General features: G+C 38.9%; 1 protein-coding gene across 3 annotated transcripts; it reads left to right on the top strand.

Annotated features, from left to right (window-relative positions):
• The first annotated feature begins 3,160 nt into the window (after positions 1–3,160).
• RAP2C (RAP2C, member of RAS oncogene family) lies at positions 3,161–18,781 on the top strand. Of its 3 annotated transcripts, none has more exons than XM_072956071.1 (4): positions 3,161–3,230; positions 4,809–5,624; positions 8,084–8,396; positions 16,245–18,781. In XM_072956071.1, the coding sequence occupies exons 2-3, from the start codon at positions 5,352–5,354 to the stop codon at positions 8,360–8,362; spliced, it is 552 nt and encodes a 183-aa protein (XP_072812172.1). In that variant the 5' UTR covers positions 3,161–3,230; positions 4,809–5,351; the 3' UTR covers positions 8,363–8,396; positions 16,245–18,781. The 3 variants fall into 3 exon arrangements, with proteins under 3 accessions (XP_072812172.1, XP_072812169.1, XP_072812171.1); XM_072956070.1 differs by lacking the exon at positions 3,161–3,230 and adding an exon at positions 4,472–4,682; XM_072956068.1 differs by lacking the exons at positions 8,084–8,396; positions 16,245–18,781 and adding an exon at positions 3,419–4,682 and having other exon boundaries at positions 3,181–3,230; positions 4,809–5,347.
• The last annotated feature ends 226 nt before the right edge of the window (positions 18,782–19,007 follow it).

The following is a 19,007-nucleotide window of genomic DNA, read 5'->3' as shown; positions in this document are numbered from 1 at the left end:
ATTTTCCCCAGAAAACAATTTTTATATTGAGAAAAAGATAATAAAAGGTATAAAATTGGTTCTGTGTACCCAGAGGGAGCTGACATACAGAACTAACAGCTGGTGTAGTTGGAGGCAGGATTTGAAAAAGAAGATTGGAATCTTCAAAGCTGGAAAGAACCCAGGACAATCTGATATTGAGGGGCCTCCCTAAAGCACTGAAATAAGAGGAGATGCTCAGCTGAAGATTTCCATAGGCAAAGACTTAGGACACTACAGACTCAGCTTTCTGCTAACTCAAACGAGACTTCAGCAAAAGAGAAGGCAGGCACCTGGGATGTGGATAGATCATGGCTTGGGTTTCCCCCCACCCAGGATCTGGAAGGTGAGAGGGCTTACTTGGAAATGAGGGAAGGAAGTGAAAATTATCCAGAATAGTTCATGGCTTTAGGGATCACAACAGAAGGAGGTATAAACAGGAAGGGAGGAATAAGAGAAGTGAACAATTGGTGCCTGAAGCAAACTGTATAGCACTTTAAACTTGTGCCGAGCTAATAATTGTGAAACATGAAATTATGTACCTGTAACTTACATATTCTGCATATATTTTATAACCTAAGGTTTCTTCCTGCTATGGTAAAAATCAGCTGTGTTCTTGAAAATGATTGCTCGAGCAACTGTTACTTTGGAGTGGAGGTTGATACAGAATTAAAGCAAAAGTTCTAAACCTCAAGGGCACACTCTCTGGAGATGTGACCCCTCCCCCCAGCTGCGAGCCTTGAGTGTGGAAAGTTATTATTTGAGCAGTTTACATTTATTGAGCAGTCAGTGTTTGGAAAGCTAAGTGCTTTGAATGGATTGTCTCATTTATTCTTCAAAGGAGCCCTGTGAGTTAGATCCTGCTATTATGCCCAACTTTACAAATGAGGGAATGGAGACCTAGCTGGCAAAGGGCAATGTTAGGACTGTCTGACTCTGATGCCTGAATTCCTTCTATAACACCAGCCTGCATTTGTTAGTCCTGAAAATACCCTAAAGCAAGTTAACAACAGCTATAAAATACCACAATTAGTAATGCTCACAGTGAGGTTATAAAGAAACAGATACCTTTCTGCATTGGTCAGACTACTTTAGTAGGAAATGTGAATTGGTGTGATCTTTTTGAAGGACAATGTGGCAATATTGACGAGAAGAATGTTAATGTAAATGTAAGTACCTTCTGCTTCAATTATGGAGCTACTGGAAATTCACCCAAAAGGTTAGCTGGCAAAGAGTATGTGCAAAATGTTCAGTGCAGAGAACTAGAAGCAACCAGTGTCCTTCAACAGAGAACTGGTTAACTCACTCAGGGTTCAGCCATTTTAAAAAAATGAAATAGGTCTGTATGTTCTTAAGTGGAAAAATCACTAAGATTTAGTAAGTGTAAAAAACAAGGTGCAGAATGGTGTGTGTAGTAAGATTACTTTTGTAGTAATTTTAAAAATACATATAGAAGATGGATTGATAGATATAATAGCATATAAACATTTTTCCCCTGAAAGGAAACACAAGAAGCTTTTAACAATAAATATGGTGGGGAGGGTGGTAAGTGCGTGCTTAGCATGCACAAAGTCCTGGGTTCAATCCCCAGTACCTCTGTTAAGAAATAAATAAGTAAATAAATAAACCTAATTACACCTCCCCAATTTAAAAAAAAATAACTACTTTTGTGAAGAATAACTGAGTTATTATTTTTGTGCCATTTGGAGATATTTGGGCTTTTTAAGTTGCTTTTTCCTCCATGCTCTCTTATTTTTTTTAAATAACACTTTATTGAATCTTTAAAATAAAAACCGAATAGCCAGCATTTATTGAAGGTTCATCGTGAGCAAGGGAGTGTGCTAAGCATTTTACATGTAACAATTCATTATATTCTCACATTAAAGGATTAGCTCCATTTTCCAGGTGAGGCGTTTCAGACTCTGGTGAAATCACTTGCGTGAGGTCCCACAGCTAAGTAGGGAAGCTGCCGATGAAATGCCAGGCTGTGCTCTTCCATTGGTCTTCATACCCTCCTTGCCTAATAAAAGTAAACTAGCGAACAACTGGAGTCTAATGAGATAATGTATGTGAAAATACTTTTCTAAGTATAGAGATGTTTGGGGAGAACGGGACGGGCAGGGGGAGGGAGTTTAAATCTGGCAGATCTGTCTACTGACCCCTCGACAGTCAGGATATTGTTTTTTTTTTTTTGAAGAAATGATGATCAACACATTTTTTTTCTCCTTTACACATATTATAACATATTTATTCATTTTTTCCAATAATATCTGATCATTGTTTAAAAATTAAAATGATGTGGAGAAATGAAAGGCCTTTCATAATACCCTTCACTGATAATGACTTTGCTTCAGATTTTAATGGCTATATAACTATTGCACACATTCCCACATATTTTATGTGAATGGGAGCAACTATATATTTGTTTAGTACCTTGATTTTTTCCATCCTTACAATATATCTTGCCCATCTTTTCATATCAGCACTTACAAATCTACTTTTCTCTTTTTAATAGCTGCATGGTACCCTATAATGTGAATGTGTGTGTACACATTATTTTTTAAATCATCTATGGAAGGACGTTTAAGCTACAACCAATTGTTTGCTTTCCTAAATGCTGCTGTAATGAATACCCTTCCTAAGAAAGTTTAGAAGGCTGTTCAGACTGAGTGTGACATTTGTCAACCCTGTAGTGGATGCGAGTGACCCAGTAAGGCTCTGTACTGAGACGAGGGGTATATCTCACTACATAGGAAAACAAAGAATTCTCTCCAAAATACCGTGGCCAGCACATTCAGAGGTATCAGAATCGCCAACAGGCGGGACCACCTCAAAAAGAACACCCTGCTTTGACAGTTTAGTAACAGAGCAGACTTGCTGTAATTGCTCAACACTGATTGCTGGATCAGAAGAGGAATTTCCAGACTCAGTTACAAGCAGAGCTGGTGCAGGGCTGTGGATCCCACCAGACAGTCTGGAGACAGCTAGACAGGGAGATGGGCAGCAGAGCTCCAAATCAGGCAACAGCACGTGCAGAAGGAGCAGTGACCTATGGGGAGACTCATAATTCATAGACCAAACCTCTTCCAGCAGAGGGCAGTGCCTCAGATATCAGGCGGGACTCAGGCCAGCTGGAGCCAGAGCTGAGGACTTCGCGGGACAGACTGCACCAGCCCGAGGCTTAGGAGAAATTGCACTGTCCTTTGGATACTGTAAGTGACATTGGGGAATACTCAGGGAGAGACACAGTGGGACTTCACACTACTGTAATTTGCCTGTATTCTAAAGTCTAACAACTTGGGATTGGTAATAAATCCTTTTTTATACAGTCTGGGCATTAGGGCTTGCAAGTAAGGGAATCTGGGGTCAACTGAACTCGATTGGCCACTGATTCTTTCAGGATTCTGGGTGCATGCTTGAATAAAAAATGGAGTGACATGCCGAAAATATAATCTGTCTTCTGACCCTGGGGCTCTGTGGATCTGACACAAAGTTTACAAATAGAAAGTTGGCAGAGGGAAAGGTATGTAAGAAGTAACAATTTTATCTAAAAATAGAAACTTAGTGTTTAACAGTAGAGCCCTTTGCTTTTGCATTTCAAAGACTATGAAGGATAGCCGTTAAAACAAACTTTAACTTGGAGGAGCCAGCCATGCAAATTGTGTGCCTGCAGATAATGAAAAGGTTAAAAGTTAGTCTGCAGGCCTAAACAATTTCAAATCAACTCTTCCCTGCTGCGTAGCGGTTGCAGTCAAAACGGGGCAAAGCTGAGTTAGAGCACCATAAAGTCTACTTCTAATCCTGTTTTTCGAGCCCGGTGATAAGAAAGAAAGGAGTGACTTTGGCATTTGCCGGTGGAGTCAAGGCAGATTTGCCAGATGACAAAAGTACTGTGTGTGTTTAATTATTTGTCAGGCACGGCTAAATAAAACACACCATATACAAAATCAGAGCCATTCGTGAGGTCGAAGGCTAGTCTGCACGCGTTTCTTAGAAAAATAGCAAGTGGAAGAAATACCAGCAAAGAGAATCAACTTTCTTGGCTGTTTTATTTTCCCTGCCGCTTCTAGTCCAGGAATGTTTGGAGTCCTCCCGGTCGTTAGATGATGACTGGCCGTCCTGCACCGGCCAACGAGCGGATCGAGTCCTCAGCCCGGGCTGGGGGCCAATGGGACGCGGAGGGGCTTCCGCGGGGTCGGGGGTGGGACTGTCGGCAGCAGCGGCAGGCGGGCGGAGAAAGGAAGGACGCTGGAGGTTCTCAGAGGGGCCCTTTGCCAAGGCCATAGCCCCGAACCGAAACCGTCCCCGGCGGTCTCGGCCGGGCAGGGCGCGGCCCCAGAGCCACCCGGCTCGCCCCGAAGAGGTGGGACTTTCCCCACCGGAAGTGATCCCGTCCAGTCTCGGGGAACTGGGGCACCTCAACCAGTGTGTCAGGGAAACCCTTCCGGGTGTGTGCTGGGGGGGTGGGGGGGTGGGTGAGAAAAAAAAGAGCTGGGTTCGCCAGGAGTCCCAGCGGCCGCCGCCGCCGCCGCCGGACGGCCCCCGCCTCTTTCCCCTCTGCGAGCCGCAGCGCCGGGGCGGCGGTGAGACGGAGGAGCCGGCCGGTGGCCATGGCCTTGGCGTGACAGAGCCTCCCGGGCGGCCGGGCGGGTGCGGACGGCAGGGTAAGAGGCGGCGGCGGCCGGGTCTGGGTGGGAGCCGGGGGAGGCGGCCGCCTGGGCTGCCCGGCTGGGGCGGGCTGGGGTCCGGCGGGTAACGCGCGCCCTCTCCCCCCCACACCCCCATCACAGGCCGGACGACGCCCGCGGGAGCCGCGGCCCAGAGACCCGCCCGGGCGGCAACGACTGGAGCGGAGCCCACAGGCCTGGGCCGGCTCGGCGGCGCGACCAGGAAGCGGGGTCCCTGGGCCCCTTTGTGTGAAGGGCGGGGGAGGGGTGCGGGGCAGCCCCTGGCTGCGGGCTCCGCAGACGCCAGCCTTACCGCGGGGGGCCTCCGTCCGTCCCGCGGCGCCCACCCCTTCCCTCTGGGGGGCGCATTCCGCCCCCCCCCCCACTCCGGGCTGCTCCCGGCTCGCCCTCTCCCCACGCCCCCTGCCTGGGCTTCAGTTCCTATAGGAAGGGCATCACCATCCCATCCCCACCCACCCGACACTTCGCTCTTTCCCCTCCCCCTCCTTTAACTTCCTCTTCTTCCCCCTTCGGGCCCTCGTCTGCTCTGCACTCTCCTCCCGGGTTCGCAGATTTCCGCCCACCTTCCGCCTCCCCGAGCCGCGCCGCAGCTAGCGGGGTGTTATTTTTCCCTCCCTCGGGTAGGAGTTGGTGAAGGTGAGACTCATGAGGGAATACAAGGTAGTGGTGTTAGGGAGCGGAGGGGTTGGCAAATCTGCCCTTACGGTGCAGTTTGTCACTGGGACTTTCATTGAGAAATATGACCCCACCATTGAAGATTTCTACCGCAAAGAGATCGAAGTGGACTCTTCCCCCTCCGTGCTGGAAATTCTGGACACCGCAGGAACTGAGCAGTTTGCCTCCATGAGAGATCTCTACATCAAAAACGGCCAAGGTTTCATCCTGGTTTATAGTCTGGTTAATCAACAGTCTTTTCAGGTAACCAAACCGAGTCTTGTAATTTGTTAGAAGGGGGTGTGGTAATCCTACATTTACTTCTGGTTTGCTTGCAGCGTGCGTAAATGACTGTGTTTTGCTTTTGAAAGTTAGACATGGCGCATTTTTGAGGTTACTCCTGGCACGGAAAAGTATCGAGTTGTTTCTATAGAGAGGACTAAAGTCACAGCCGTCAACAAATATTTTAAAGTTATTTTTAAGTCAAAGAGAAGTGAAAAAGAAGTAAGTCAGCCTGTGTATATTTAGCCTGGAACATAACCTTCGGAAGTTGCTTGTTCAACAAGTATTGATTAACTTACCCAACAAAGCGACATTTAACGGATAATCTTGGGCAAATAGAGCTCTTTGGAAAAAATTATTTGCAGCCCATTATCTGTTGCACAGATAATTCCTCTGCGTCTGCTTCCCCTCTCCCCCTCTCTTTTCTCACCCAAATTTCTCAACCACATATATAAATCTTAGTGCTGCGAGATGAAGAACTCAAGACCTGCCTTCGAGGCACTTTACTTACTTGGGGCGTGTGAAGGGAAGTTACTAATTGAAAGGACTAGGACCTAAAATTAATAACCAACAAAAATCTAGAATGACAGTCCTTTTTTTTTTGCAGTTCACCCAAATTGTTTCTGATAACATTGACTATATTTATAGGAAATATGTGGATCTGGGAACACGGAACAAGTGCTAACCCCCGGCTAGGTGGCCAAACTGGAGGTGGTCCACTTTCTTTGGAAAATCTGACCTGTCCTTCACTGGGAGACAGGCTGGAGGTTTAACATTATTTTAAGAGATGCAATAAATGTTGCTATTTATTCCTTGAAAATAAATAACCTCATATTGACCCATTATATTGACCTCCATTGATTTAGGAAATGGACATTTTTTTCTGCATTTAAAGGTATGCACTTAATGTTGCTTACTTGACATTAAGTGCTTGAGCCAATTCAATGTGCTAATTCCATTTTTCTTAGTTTAAAGTATTATAGTGAATTTTACCAGTAACCAAATGTTAGCAACTTCAGGATTTTTTTTTTCCTTTTAGAGATAATTACTTTGATTCGTTTCCCGGGAACTTATTGTGGCCAAACTAAAGTTCATTTTATGTAGGCTTAAATTCCAAGGCAATACTATTGTAAAAGCATTTTTCTCCAGAAAGTGCCAGTCTACTAAAGGTGCTATTTGACAGGTCTTTTCTTTCTGTAGGATCCTTGGGACACTTGTTATTCTATTAGCTGACTCTCTTGAGGCTGGCAGTCTTTTGAAGGGTTTCTCGTAAGATTTCCATTATATCTACTTCTTTTTATACACATAAATGGGGGAGTGAAAAATTGCCATTATTTCAGTGGAGACTTAAACTCTTTTAAGCCCAAATGCCATCAATTTGGATTCTCAGCTGAACTTGTGTTTCCATAAAGACACAGGGAAAAGAAGCTTAACCTAGAAGACTGAATTGATATGTGATCAAACAAAATTGTTGCAAATATCAAATAACTATGTTTTTGTAAATTTTCAGTCCCTTGTTTTTCCTTCATCCTGCATGTGAATACTGTTTAACTATTCAAATGAAACACATGTTACACCTAAATTAAACCTTTTAAGTTACAAAAAATCCAAAAAATGTAATGTTAGTATTAAATCTATAGTAGTCTTAAATCGATGCAACCCCCCAGTTGACACTCCTAGAGAATAGCTAAGGCTTTTATCTTTTGTAATTAATTATAATTACTTAGAAAAAGCAATACATATGGGAGAAAATGCCAGTTGTAAAACCGAATGTGAGCAAAGAAAAGTTTGACTTCTTCGCGCCCAGACTCCCCCCTGCGTTGTCCCTCCCAGGAGCTTCTCACCAGTGTACAGTAATTTCTAGTATTGAAGTGTATTTCAAGGATGAAGGCATACCATTAAATTTAAAATGAAACATTTAAGTGTGTGAACCTGTTTTTAACTTTGGTCCTAGGCACGACACAGTGTTTTTGTTCCCACCTAAAACACTTTCTCTCAAGTGCTCTTGCTAAATGGCTAGGAATGCATAAATGCTGCAATCCCGTGCCGGGATAACAGGTGTTACCAGGAGTGATGACAAGCCGGCAGGTTTAAGGAGATGGCCAAACACCCTTTTGTATGAATGGATTCATCATATTTGGCAATTTGCTTTTTAAATCAGTATAGGCTGAGGGAAAGAAGTGATTAAATGAGTCCTAAAGTTGATGTGCAGCCTATATTTTATATTTTTGACAGAAATCCAGCAGGTAGGGGCTGTGGAAATTATCCAGTTCCTGCTTCAGTGGAGAAAATGACATTTTCTCCATTTGAGTGTCTGGTTTTATTTTGGATTCAGCTTTCTATACTAACTGGAGGATGACTTCTTGTGATATTGCAATATTTCTGTTATGGTTATACAAACAGCATAATCTTTTTCTTTCTCTTTGTGATTGTTTAAATAGGATATCAAGCCAATGAGAGATCAGATTGTCAGAGTGAAGAGATATGAAAAAGTCCCACTGATCCTAGTAGGAAATAAAGTGGATCTGGAACCAGAAAGAGAGGTTATGTCTTCAGAAGGCAGAGCTCTGGCTCAAGAATGGGGCTGTCCTTTCATGGAAACATCGGCAAAAAGTAAATCAATGGTGGATGAACTTTTTGCTGAGATCGTCAGGCAAATGAACTATTCATCCCTGCCCGAGAAGCAAGATCAGTGTTGTACAACTTGTGTTGTCCAGTAAAAAAGATAACCTCAATCATGGCCATACCGAGCAGGTTAGTTGCTGATGGAATGTTACTTTTTTGATCAAGTATAACAAAAAGCTAGTTAATATTAATACACATTGTGCTACCTTAAATTTCTTTATTTTTTTAAAAAACATTTCCCTCAGCACAAAATAGTCAACATTCAATGTAGAAAATAAAAAAAATACAGATAAGTAAAATAAAGGTAAGAAATTGCCTATGTTCTCATTCCCAAGATTTTTTTATTTTTTAAGTGAGTTACTGTTCTTCTCTCTTTGCTTGATTGATAACATTCCTTTGGGGTGGAGTGAGTTAATATACCTCTTCCCTGTTTTGGTGATTTAGCATCCAAAATGCACAGGAGATCATCCAATAATAATTTGAGAAGATGATTAGTTTTATGTTTTCTGTGTTTTTCTATCCCAGGCTGGAGAGCTGCTTAATTGAAATCATCAATTTACTAATCACCCAAGTGTTTGATTTAATAGGATGATTATTTTAATCAAGTTCATCTGTACCTTGCACTGGAGGGACTTAAATGACCTCTGGTAATAACAAATTATAGTGCCACCGTGTACCTTGACTTCATTATAAATACATGGTCCAAATGAGAATCAGGTGAAATCATCTGTGGTGTATAGAAGGGACAATTCCAAGCCCAGGAAAGATTTGTATTCAGTTCAGTAAATAATGGCATTAATAATAACAGTAACAAAACCTTCAAGCTTTTCATTGAGCTAAATGGTAACTTAATGAAAGGTTTTTTTTAATGAATGAGTTTTTGGAAAAGTAGGATTATATATAACTTACTGAGCATTTAAGATGAAATTATTTTATACATATCATGATCTTTTAATCTAGATTGTAATTGGACAGATAGTCCCACTTAGACAGTGATACTTAGATAATAAGATAAGACAAGCAATAGCCTGGATGACCAAGAAGCCACAGAAAATGCCAGACTAGCCTGACAGTATCAGGAATGGAATTGATTGTTTTGAGCCAAGCCTGACCTCGAGTCTAGGAGGCAGTGTTGCAAATGGCAACAGTCATTTCAGATCGCAGAGATGATTCCTAATCAAAGGTCTGGCTTTATATGTGCTCCCTGGAGAAAAGACTAACGGTCCCTAATTTATCTTTGCAGACAAGATCTCCTGTCAGGTAGTGTCATCTTTGAAAATGAAGGATGACAACAGTGCTTTTTTTTTTCCAGAATGCTTTCACTCATCAGCTTTTTAGCATAACAGAATGTGATGAAAACACAGTTATTGTCTTACACCTAGCTACATCTGTTATCATACAGCGTCACTGTTCAGGCTGTAACCCAGCATATGTTTTGGTGATAGCATTGCACTTGCAGTTTTGTTTGTTTTGTTTTGGGTTTTTTTGAGGCAAGAACAGGCATATGTAGGTGACCGAGTCCAGTGTTCTTGTTTCCACAATGTCTTTTCTTAAATTATAAGCCAGCTTCAAGTGTGAACAAGCTCTGTGGTGTTGCATCTTTACCATCATGCTCTATTTCTCTATCTGACACTTTTAACCAGGCAAATGATAGAGTGTATGCATTTTACTTTTATCATCTTTATAAAAAATTAACCAGCTCCTGTAAAATGTTCCCAACTTTCTTTCCATCATTAATGTAGACAGCTATATGAGTAAACTGAATAAAATTGGTCTCTTATGTGTAGAGGACCACTGTCTTAGATTGGTAAATGGAAAATGTCTAAAGCTATTTTTAAAGCTTTCTTATTTTGAATTATTTCTGAGTTCATTTCATTTTGCAACTTTTGTGACTTAAGTTACTTTTAATCTACTTGATTACCTATAGGAATGATTAAATAGACCTTCTAATATCTCAAGCAAACTATGTTTATATTTTTTATTAATTAATGTACTAAAAATCAAAAACATTAATACCAGTAATTCCTCATTTTTATAATAGTTAAGTTGCCTGTATAGTTTTTATAAGCAGAATACATGATTGAAGGTGTGAGCCTTGAACTAAAATATCTAATCAGCTGGATTTCTAAAAATATTAGAGTCCCCCTGGCCAAGATCTTTTAGAACAAAGCACCCTCTATGCAGGTTTTTGCTGATACCGAATAAGATTGAACTGATGTGTATGGGGATCTGTAATCTGAGGCCCATGAAATTTGTGGTTGTGCTTGCTTACTATTTATCTAGGAAAATAGGTGATGGATTCTGAATCCTGTAGCTTGAGTCATGGAGCTCTGAAATCTGTCAGTCCCAGATCTAAATTGAAGATCAAACTTTGACAAGTAAAGGTGATTTGAGAAGTGCTTGTCCTTAATATTTAGAAGAGTACCTTGTCCAAGTTAGAGATAGTAAGACAGACTGTGATTGCTGTAAATTGGTTACTCTTGATTGAAAGGGAAAATTTATTAATGCTCGAAGAATGACTTCTGATAGTTCCTCCCATTTGTTTCTTACCACTCTTCAATTTGAGTCACCAGTCTCTTGCCCAGCACCTGTTTATCTGCATGACCCCGAGGATGATTTCCTCACCTTTCACCCTCCCATTGGCAGTAGTCATAGTGTAAGTTTGGAAGCAATGCCGGATTTCCTTCTGCGCTGCTCTTGTGGCTGGTTTTCTTACTGACGTGAGGAGCCTGCCATCAGGTACTTTGAAGGACTTCATTTTACTGTGCAGCAGGAGTATAATAGAAAGCCAGGTCAGAGTTGCAGCCCTGTTTTGGTTTTACTAACTGTATTATAGTGCCTCTATATTGGTGTCAGTAATTAACATTTGGCTGTTTTGATACACTGTTGTTGAGAATGATGAGCGTTTGGTTAATCATTTCATGATACTATAGAAGAAGTAAATCACAGTGCTGGGAGGTTCAGGGAAAGAAGAGACCAGTTTCAGTTAGAGCAGGTTTCTCCACATTCTGGGCTCTTTGTTGTGGGGCCTGGCCTGTGCATTGCAGGATGTTTAGCAGCATCCCCGGCCTCTACCTACTAGATACCAGTAGCATTACCCCACCCCGCCCCGTTCCCCGGTTGTGATGAACAGGAATATTTCCAGACATTGCCAGGTATCTCCAGAGGGGTAAAATTGCCCCTGGTTAAGAACCACTGATTTAGAGGAACTGGGAAGCAGTAGCATTTGAATCAGACTTTAAAGAACGGGTAGGATTTGAGTGGATAGCGGAGGGGTAGAGGTGATATCCAAACAGAGGGAATGCCAAAAAGAAAATAATATCCTAAATATTCTGTTAATTCCCTGAAAGGTTGAAGGACATTAAAGTTATCCCTTAAGTGTGACCATTTGGTAAATGCTCTGTGACAAATAGAATTGTTTAAAAGACTGTTTTTCAAGGATATCTTAATCCAGTAGTGACAGAAGTTATTATTGAAAAAAAAACCAGGAATAAAAAAGGTGTTCTTCCCTATGGTTTGAAGGTCTCCTGCAAGATTTCATCCTATTTTTCTCTCTGTATTATGAACGGATTCCCCCAACGAGAGTAAGTCGTGCATAAGAGTACCAAACACCAGGAATCAGACTGAAAGAACAAAGATCATTATTTATGTCAGCCTCAGTTCATTATATATGTCAGCCTGAAGAAAAAGGGAGATTCTTGATTCAAGACTAGCACATCATTTCACGTGGCAGCAGAATGCCCGGGATGTTAACAAAGGCTCCTGAAAGGCTGAACCATCTATGAATGTCATTTTAGTCTAGCTGGCCTTACTATTTCTAAACACAGTGGAATTGATTAGCATTTTCAGTTTTTGTAAAATAAATATGTAGAATCAGAATTGTTTCTCATCTTTTTTCCAGCTTTTAATTAGATATGTTGAGGATTTAGCAAATGAGAGGTGGAAATCATGAAAATTAAATCACATTGTGTGCTTTAAAATGCTGGCATTTTCATATCCAGGTTAAATATTAATCATATCCGTAAAACACCAGGGTGGAATTCTGTTGCTGAAGTTACAGTTTAGATAGGTAGTTTCTTTTTTTCTTTCTGCCCTATTTTGCATGTCACTTTGGAGAAAATAGCTTATTTTAAATGCTCACTTGTCAACCAGTTCACATAGTGAGTCAAAATGGAGCCTGTGGCGTGGCGGCCCTGAACAGAGGAGGGAGCTTGCTTTGGGGTGGTGTGCACCGTAAAGCCCTGCAATCGACCTGGGATAAAATGGGAGAACAGAGCTGCCTTACACTTTCTGCCCCCTAACTCTCCCAGACCTTCACTGACCCCCTCAAGGTTCCTGGTTTGGGACCGTTCAGAGTGGATAGGTGCCTAGTTAGACCTGCTCTGAGTGTAGAGGTGTCTGGTGATTAGACTGACTCTGTGTATCTGTTCCCTCTTTAATTGCTTCCTTTTAACCTCAAGATTAGGCTTTTATTGAAGAATGAAATGCATTTGAGCCATTCAGTTTTACTCTATTACCCCTCTAGCTTAGAATGAACCATCAGTAGAATTAACAAAAATTGCATCATGGAGTTGGAGAATTGCCACTGAGGAAGTGTTCTAGCCATACTACAGGAAAGATTCTCCTCATGGGATTACTTCTCAGTGGAATCCTAAAATCCAGAGGATAATATCACTAAGGAAAACTTAAGTCCTGTCAGCTGTTGGAAAAACTTATCCTCCCAAAAACATACTCCCAAATTCCTTTGATTAGCCACGGTCTTAGGAATATTGGATTCAGAAAAAGCAATTTAGAGTTGAGGGGAGCAGTCCCCTACCTGGTTTAATTCAAAGCTAGCAGCTGGGATCAGATCATTGGGCTCACACTGCTGCTTATTATCAGTGGACGTGGTCATACTATTTGCAGCCTTGGAATTGAACTCAACATACGAATTTAAACTTAGAGATTTTCGGGGTAGGACATAAGAAAAATACCTTTTCCTTTCCAGCCTGCATTTACCATAAACTTTAAGGGTGTGTGTTCTCCTTAAAGCATGGTTCCACTTCGATTCGAAGATTCTATGCCATAGGTTCAGCTTCTGCTATGTCTAATGTGTGACAGATGAGTGCTTTTAATGACCCTAGTCCTCCCACTCCATCCCAATAAGCTTCATGAGTATTATGCAAATTACAGTGGAGAAACAAACAGAAGATACTTAACAAAAACATAAACGCTATCAGCAGAATTCTAGCCTAGTGTTGTGCTAATATAACTTAATATTTAACTTGGATATGAAGATGCCAAGTGAAAAATGTGAAGGGATATTTATTTTTTAAAAACTTCCTTTGGTCTCATGTCTAAAACTGGAAAAAATTAAAATTGATTATGATTGCACATTTATATTTGCTAAGAAGAATGCTAGTAAATACCATTGTATTTAGAAATGCTAAATCCAGCTAAGCTAAAAAGACACTCATAAACTGCTAAGCCTTTCAGGAGCCTTTGTTAACATCCCAGGCATTCTGCTGCCACGTGAAATGATGTGCTAGTCTTGAATCAAGAGTCTCCCTTTTTCTTCAGGCTGACATAAATAATGATCTTTGTTCTTTTAGTTCTGTGTTTGGTACTCTGGTGTACCAATTTATCTCACTTGGGAGACCCTCTTTCATAATTTCCTGAACAAAAGGTTTGAACTGTTGTTTGGGATTAAAAATTTTTTTTCTCTTTCATAACAAAATCTAATTAGAAAAATGTGAAAAGTGAAACCAGTTAAGCAAGAGTTTCAGCAGAAGCCGCTAGAGCTAAGATTTGTTGAATATCTTGCTGTGAACTTGAGAGTGAGGACAAGGATCACTTGTGTTCTATCTCACAAGCAGCAAGTTATACTTTTGCAGTATGTCTGGATGTGATATCCTGGGAGTTAAAAAGTATGAGTTTGACCAGCTGCCTTTAAAGCTTCTGGAATGTTTTTTAAATGAATGAGAGTTGTTAGTATGCTGAAAATTTTTCTGTCACAGTGTGGAGCAATAACATTTACCTTTAGCATCTGTGAACTTCTAATCTGAGAGACTGTCCTTTTTACTTAATGCACGCTTTTGCTTCAGGATTTATTACTTCAGGTAATTTATTGCTCTCGAAAAGTAGCTGGTATTTAATACTTTGTTTGATGGTATGCCTCATATTAATATTGTTGAATCTGACCTGTTATTTATCTATGTCTCTTGATTTCACTGAATTATTGTCATCCTGTGAAATGTGGATGGACCAAATGTTAACCAGGTTTTTAGTGGGTGGGAAATAACGTATGTATCACCTTTTATTTAGTGTAGATTATAGTTAATAAGATGGTTTGTATTGTTTATTTTGGCAAGAAATAATTCCTACTTCCTCAGTTTGATTTCAGAGAATGCCTGAACTATTAATTCATCTTATATTACAAGTCTTCCCTATTTAAGAGACATTCAGATTTGAAAATCCCAAATTCTGTAATTATTTATTTTGAAAAATGTGGATTAAAATTTATAGCCAACTTATTAATTCAGATTATTGAGGAAAATCTAGTCTGAATTACTGAAAAATCCTCACAATGAATTGCATATATAATGAAATACTATTGTGTTCAGATAGGTATAAAAATTCAAACAAGGCTAAAAATACCAAGGTCTTTAATCTGGAATATCAAAGACATAATTCTGGTCTTCTAGAAATTTATAGCATTGCTGAGAAATGAAAAAAATACTTGACATTTGACATATAAGGTACTTTCACATAGTACCTTATGTGATATTTACCATAACCTTGTCAGGAAAGAATTATCCTTTTTTTTTTAATGATGAGAAAACTGGACTTGCCCAAGCTTAAATAACCAGTGTCCTAATTAACAACTGCCTCTAATACAAAAAAGTTTTAATTTTAATAGGAAGAAAATTTTCTATAATAATTTCTAAAGAGGTAACCTTTTGTTCTGCTTTTCCTAATGTGTTTAGGTGGCAGAATTTCAATAATAATGAACAGAGACACATCTTTAAAAATGAATCATTTTATGATATAGCTGCTAATAAAGAGTTCTCTCAGGCTCTTTGAACACTAAGAGAAGTGTAGTTGTCAAATGAAATGAAAATTATGCATATATAAACATTGGTAGAGCTCTTAGGTGATCTTAGGTTGGTTTCACTTGGCATTCTCTCATAGTTGCTATTCTACTCTTTGTTTCTGGCTTTATTTAACAATTTCTATCTTTTACATTAAAAAACAAATGTAATCCCACTCCCTTGGAAGCTATTTGGTAATCAACACAGTTAAAGGGCATTGTGTCTGAATGATAGATATTTCCCCCCTGGTATTAATTAGGAGGGCGGAAGTCTACCAGTTTTAAGAGAAGAGACTGAGACATCTCAATCATGGAAGTTTTTTATGGTTGGGAGGATGTACAGAAAAGGGCAGACCTGAGTGGGACGTTTGAACTGCTGTTGTCACCTAGCATCTTACCTAAGTCAGGCACCTAGTAGGTACTTAATAGCTAGAACTTGATTGAGTTACATTTTACTTTAAAAGTTCAAGGAAAAACCCTAAATTTTGAAGTTTTGCATACTGTCAAGTTAGTTGATAATCAGTATGCATTTAATTCTAATACTATTTCTCATTAAAAATACAAAGAGATCAAATTCAAAGTAGAATTAACATTTACCACTTTTATACTGTAAGATCTTTTAAATGAATAATAGCATTTTTAATATTGTATACTTTATAAAATATAATTAAAAAATAAAAGTTACACAGTGTGTTACATCCAATGCATCATTATAGTATTGCTAAAATTTAATGACTTTTTTGGGTCACAGAAAATTATTCTTACTTAAACTTATGGGGAACACAGTGAAATTCCACTTAAAAGTTCTGGTACCACTTCCATGTGTATATAGCTCTGCTGTCGGTGTTCTCATTTTAAACTATATTCTATATTTCTGCATTTTTATGACATTTTTATCTTAATTGCAGATAAAACTCAGAGGAAATTTGCACAGATGCTGCTTTGGAGAACTTTACAACCTGGGTTGCAGAACTGAGCCTTGGTAAACCTGTCTCTATTACAGCATGTTGCCATACATCTAATTAAGTGCATAAGGTCTTTGGCCTTCAAGATCCATTGACCTAAACAGGAATGCTTAGCACGTTTACCATATGTTTAAAATCTGTTCTTTATCAATCAGTCCTTTTGTAGCTTTCTTAAGTTCTTATTGATGGCTAATATGCAAGAATTAATTTTTAATATTTTAATTGATTTCTTTAATCAGTTTCTCAACTTGTATTTATTAAATACTCAAACTCAGTATTACCTACTCAATGCCTTTTAAAAGAAAGTTATAATGGAGAAAAATTGAGCCTTAAACAAATGGTTACTTCTGTATATTACCTCGCACCAGTGCTTCATTCTATTTGTAAAATCTTTCTCCTTTAAATAGTTGGTTAATCCTTTGAGACTTTGTTTACGTGTGGCAGTGTTGTAAAAAAGAAACTAAAGATCACCTTTTACCTGTATGGATGGAATATCCCTTTTCTTCAGGTGCAGTTTGTGATGTGTTTTTTGTAATTAAAATGTTCTGAACGTTACAATTGATATTTGAAATTGACTGTAGAGCATTTAGCTGAAGAGTTAAGCATTTGATTCCATTAGGTTTTCACATGTGTTAATCTCATTTACAGCATCAAATTGCAGCAGTAACATTTTCCTTTCTGTGAAGTTCTAAATTTAGTTATGACCTACTTAGCAATGCCTTTGAAAAGGGATATTGTATCCATGGTAAATTAATTGTATACCTAAACAGAGATAGCTCAGCTTTGCCTGTCAGGCTTGTAATTGACATCTAGTAGACTTCTGCACATGTAAAATTAAATTCAAATAAAATCATATACACTTTCTAGTTCTTAATATTTGTCTTTCTGAATAATAGTTTAAAGCAATATTTGTTAAAGTTTTCTTGCACTATCACAATTGCTTTTTAGTTCTTTCTCAAGAAGCATGTTCGTAGTAGAGACAAAAATCTGTGTAACAGGAGGGAGAATAGCGCCAAGTCTCTGGGCTTTTTTTTTTCCTTTTTCAAGTGTGCTTCCAATAGCCATTGCCTTCCATGTTGTTTACCTAATCAGCACATTTTGTCTGAATACTTGAACATTTTAACAGTAACACAGGTATAGAAACAGAAAGAAAACTTATAAAGAGTAACATCTGACAACAAGCGCTTTTTCTAGCAATGATTTTAACATTTTGTAAGGTTGACAGTATTTGTTGTTGGGTTTTTATTTGGTTTTAGTTGTGTGCTTTTAATTTGCAGAAGTTAGTAACTGCAGCTTACCTACTGCACCAAAGTTCTCGATTTTAGGAGCCCAGCTTTAGTCATTTGAACATGCTTCTAAATAAAACAAAAAAACCAAAACTATACTTTTGATCTATAATAATAGCTCAATAACTTTGTCAAGGAAAGCTCTAATATATGCAGTGATGGTTTTTGGAAGGGTGTGGCAATTTTAAATTTATATTGTGTGTGATGTTCCAATAAAGTGGTATCTACATTCATGTGATTTATTGGTCAGTATGACCATTAATTATTGCGTAGAAATTAATTAAACTTTGATTTCCTTTTTTTAAATCGTGTTGCATTTGATTCCTGATCAAATTCCCTCAAAGTGAACTCTTAACTTTAGATTTTAAATTTTATGGTGAGATTGTAAGGGTGGAGGCAATTGAAACATTATTTCTTATTTATAAACTGCTTGAAATGAATACCTAAATTAAGTTTGCACTTTAATACCAAACTTAAAACCAAACACTCAGTTCAAAGTAGGTTAAGTGATTGTGGTTCATCTGTATTAGCTGTGAGAAATTCTAAAGGAATCAAATAATTCATGATGATTTAAATTTTCCATAGATTTTATTATACAGTGTTTCTTTCCTATGGATTGTTCTCATTCTCTCTCTTTCTCACTTGCTCTCCTCCCTGCCCCCCCCCCCACTTTCTTGCTCTCTCTAGCTAGCCCCCTCGCTCGCTCGCTCGCTCGCTCTCGCTCTGTCACTGACTGCAGCAACAAATTTAACTTGAATTCACTTAGGATCACAGGAATCAGGGGAAAGTGATTTAAAGGTGGTTTCTCCAGCACATTTTAAGAAAAGGGACCAAAAGTTATTTTAGCTTCCTCAATAGATTGCATGTCAAGTTGCTTATTAGAATAATGAATTAATATTAAATGCAATATATGTCTCGTCTTTACTATGGCATCTGTTTAGGAGTGGTTCAAATCACTGCAGTAGGGCTCTGCAAATAAAATCATGTAACCTATTATCATGGATCTAATGTACTGTAACTTTATCAATGAAAGGTAAAAATCTCAAATAACAAGTACAAACATTGAACAATGACCTATAAAGATTTGTAAAAGTAAAATTTTTCCAATAGATTTCATTCTTGTCATTTTGTAAGACAACCCTGCAGTCCACCTGTTTGTAACTTTTTTAATAAAATAGACATCTGTATTACTGAGGTTGGTTTCTTGAATTATTTGGTGTATTACTACTTGTTACTTTTTATTGCTAACTTGTAAATCCTTTTCATAACTGAAAATCATTACTTTTTTATCAAAATGATAATGTATGTTGCAGTACATGTTTGAACAAGTTAAATGTCCACTTGTGTCCTTAGTCACCATTTTGGCATATGGGAGGGGAAACTGAGACATACCCTAAAATGTAATATCTAATTAATTGAA

The sequence above is a fragment of the Vicugna pacos genome, chromosome X, assembly GCF_048564905.1.
Source record: "Vicugna pacos chromosome X, VicPac4, whole genome shotgun sequence".
NCBI classification, from domain to species: domain Eukaryota; kingdom Metazoa; phylum Chordata; class Mammalia; order Artiodactyla; family Camelidae; genus Vicugna; species Vicugna pacos.
This window is presented reverse-complemented; position numbering and strand designations above follow the sequence as displayed.

What these genes read in the sequence shown, in the direction of transcription:
- RAP2C (XM_072956068.1), top strand. Translation starts at nt 4,187, where the DNA reads ATGGGACGCGGAGGGGCTTCCGCGGGGTCGGGGGTGGGACTGTCGGCA. An exon ending in GGGCGGGTGCGGACGGCAGG is followed by an intron (nt 4,683 to 4,808) that starts GTAAGAGGCGGC and finishes CCCCCATCACAG; the next exon opens with GCCGGACGACGCCCGCGGGA.